Source organism: Terrapene carolina, unplaced genomic scaffold, assembly GCF_002925995.2.
Source record: "Terrapene carolina triunguis isolate 2854851 unplaced genomic scaffold, T_m_triunguis-2.0 Scaffold6587, whole genome shotgun sequence".
NCBI classification, from domain to species: domain Eukaryota; kingdom Metazoa; phylum Chordata; order Testudines; family Emydidae; genus Terrapene; species Terrapene triunguis.
In genome coordinates, this window is record NW_020670938.1 from 1 (window position 1) to 1,903 (window position 1,903).

General features: G+C 67.4%; 1 protein-coding gene across 1 annotated transcript; it reads left to right on the forward strand.

Annotated features, from left to right (window-relative positions):
• Positions 1 to 267: 267 nt before the first annotated feature.
• LOC112114148 (uncharacterized protein C14orf119) lies at positions 268 to 939 on the forward strand. Its single transcript, XM_026661480.1, has one exon. It carries the CDS (start codon positions 268 to 270, stop codon positions 619 to 621), a length of 354 nt encoding a protein of 117 aa, XP_026517265.1. The 3' UTR covers positions 622 to 939.
• The last annotated feature ends 964 nt before the right edge of the window (positions 940 to 1,903 follow it).

Here is a 1,903-nt window from a genome sequence, read left to right on the forward strand (position 1 = left end):
GGGCCTGTTCCCAGGGGGCGGAGCTAACAGCACGGGGGCGGGCCTGTACCCAGGGGCGGAGCTAACAGCACGGGGGCGGGGCTGTACCCAGGAGGGCGGAGCTAACAGCACAGGTTTGGGGCTGTGCCCAGGACGGGGGGCTATCCCCAGGGGATGGGGCTAACCACGGGGGCGGGGCTAATTGCACTGGGGCAGGGCTGTGCCCAGGGTGGGGCCTATCCCCAGGGGGCGGGGCTCTGACCCCGGCGCTGACCCCTCTCTCCCCAGATGGCGGAGCGCCCCCTGCCGGCGCGTGGGGTGGCCCAGGAGATGCACTGCGTCCTGCACTGGTTCTCGGGCTGGGCGCCCCCCCAGCGCCAGCGCTTCCTGCGGGACCTGCTGGCCAAGGCTGTGCCTGGCAAGCTACGCCCCCTGCTGGAGGAGCTGGAGGGGCTGAGCCTCTCCGGGGCGCCCGCCCCGCCCCCCTCCCTCTTCCAGTGCCAGCTGCGCCTCTGGGACCAGTGGTTCCGGGGCTGGAGCGAGCCGGAGCGCAACCACTTCCTGGCCCGGCTGGAGCAGGTCGACCCGGACTTCGCCGCCCACTTCTACTGCCAGCTGGCGGCCACTGCCGGGCAGGAATAGATGGCTGGGGGCTGCCCCCCGGCGCCGTGCCAGGGACCCTCTTCCCAGTCTGCGCTGGGGGGTGAAACCCCCCCACATCTGCTCACCAGCCTCCATTCCGCGGAAGCGGTTTACGTAGGACCTACCGTAAGGTGGCCTGTTTACAGAGCACCTGCAAAACGTCACCAGCAGGGGGCTCTGTGACAACCCCTCCCCCAGTGTGGCTGGATGAGCCTCGATTTCATTGAGGACTTCTGTTTATGTGGGTCCTACAGTAAGTCGGCCTGTTGACGTAGGACCGAGAAGAAGTTGACAGCTGTGGGAAAGGCCTCTCTCAGGATGCACATCGCTGTCCTCAGGTGACAATAAGTGAGTCTGTTTCTGTAGGGCCTACACATCATTGCATCAGCCAGCCAGGTGCCCAGCGGGCGACCCGCTCCGTGCCAGCCTCCAGGCCAGTCACCACGGTGGCATCTGTTGATATAGGCCCTACAATGCTTTCCGCGCCCCATCCGCAGCGTGAGCTACACCAGTAGCCGTTTCTTCATGGGGACTCGTTTACGTAGGACCTACAGGCCCGTCCCGAGTGCCTGGAGCAGCCAGCGGAGGCCCGGGGAGGAGGACTGGGGGGGGGTCACCGAGTTGTTTATAAACAGTGAATGGGTCCAAAAGCACCAACACAGCACCCCGTGTGGTCTGTTCGCAGCGCTGCCATGGGTGGGGGCTGGGAGGCAGGACTCCTGGGTTCTCTCCCAGGCTCTGGGAGGGGAGTGGGGTCTGGTGGTTAGAGCAGAGGGGCTGGGAGCCAGGACTCCTGGGTTCTCTCCCGGCTGTGGGAGGGGAGCACAGACGGTGAGGGTTTCCATGGTTGGGGTGGGGGTGCAGAGGGGGTGGGGGAGGGGAGGTGTAGAGTCAGGGTGGGAGGGGGGAAGGGGGAAGCGGCGTAGAGGGGGGCGCACGGGGAGGGGAGGTGCAGAGTTGGGGTGGGAGGGGGGAAAGGGGGAAGCAGCGTAAAGGGGGGCACACAAGGCGAGGGAGGGGAGCACAGAGGGGGAGGGTTTCCCTCGTTGGGGTGGGGGTGCAGAGAGGGTGGGGGGGAGGTGCAGAGTCGGGGGGGGAAGCGGCGTAGAGGGGGACGCACAGGGCGGGGGAGGGGAGGTGCAGAGTCGGGGGGAAGAGGGAAGCGGTGCAGAGGGGGGCGCACAGGGGAGCACAGAGGGTGAGGGTTTCCCTGGTTGGGGTGGGGGTGCAGAGGGGGTGGGGGAGGGGAGGTGCAGAGTCGGGGTGGGAGGGGGAAGGGGCG

Excerpts from the sequence above, each read along its gene's own strand:
- LOC112114148 (XM_026661480.1), top strand. The coding sequence starts at position 268 with ATGGCGGAGCGCCCCCTGCCGGCGCGTGGGGTGGCCCAGGAGATGCAC.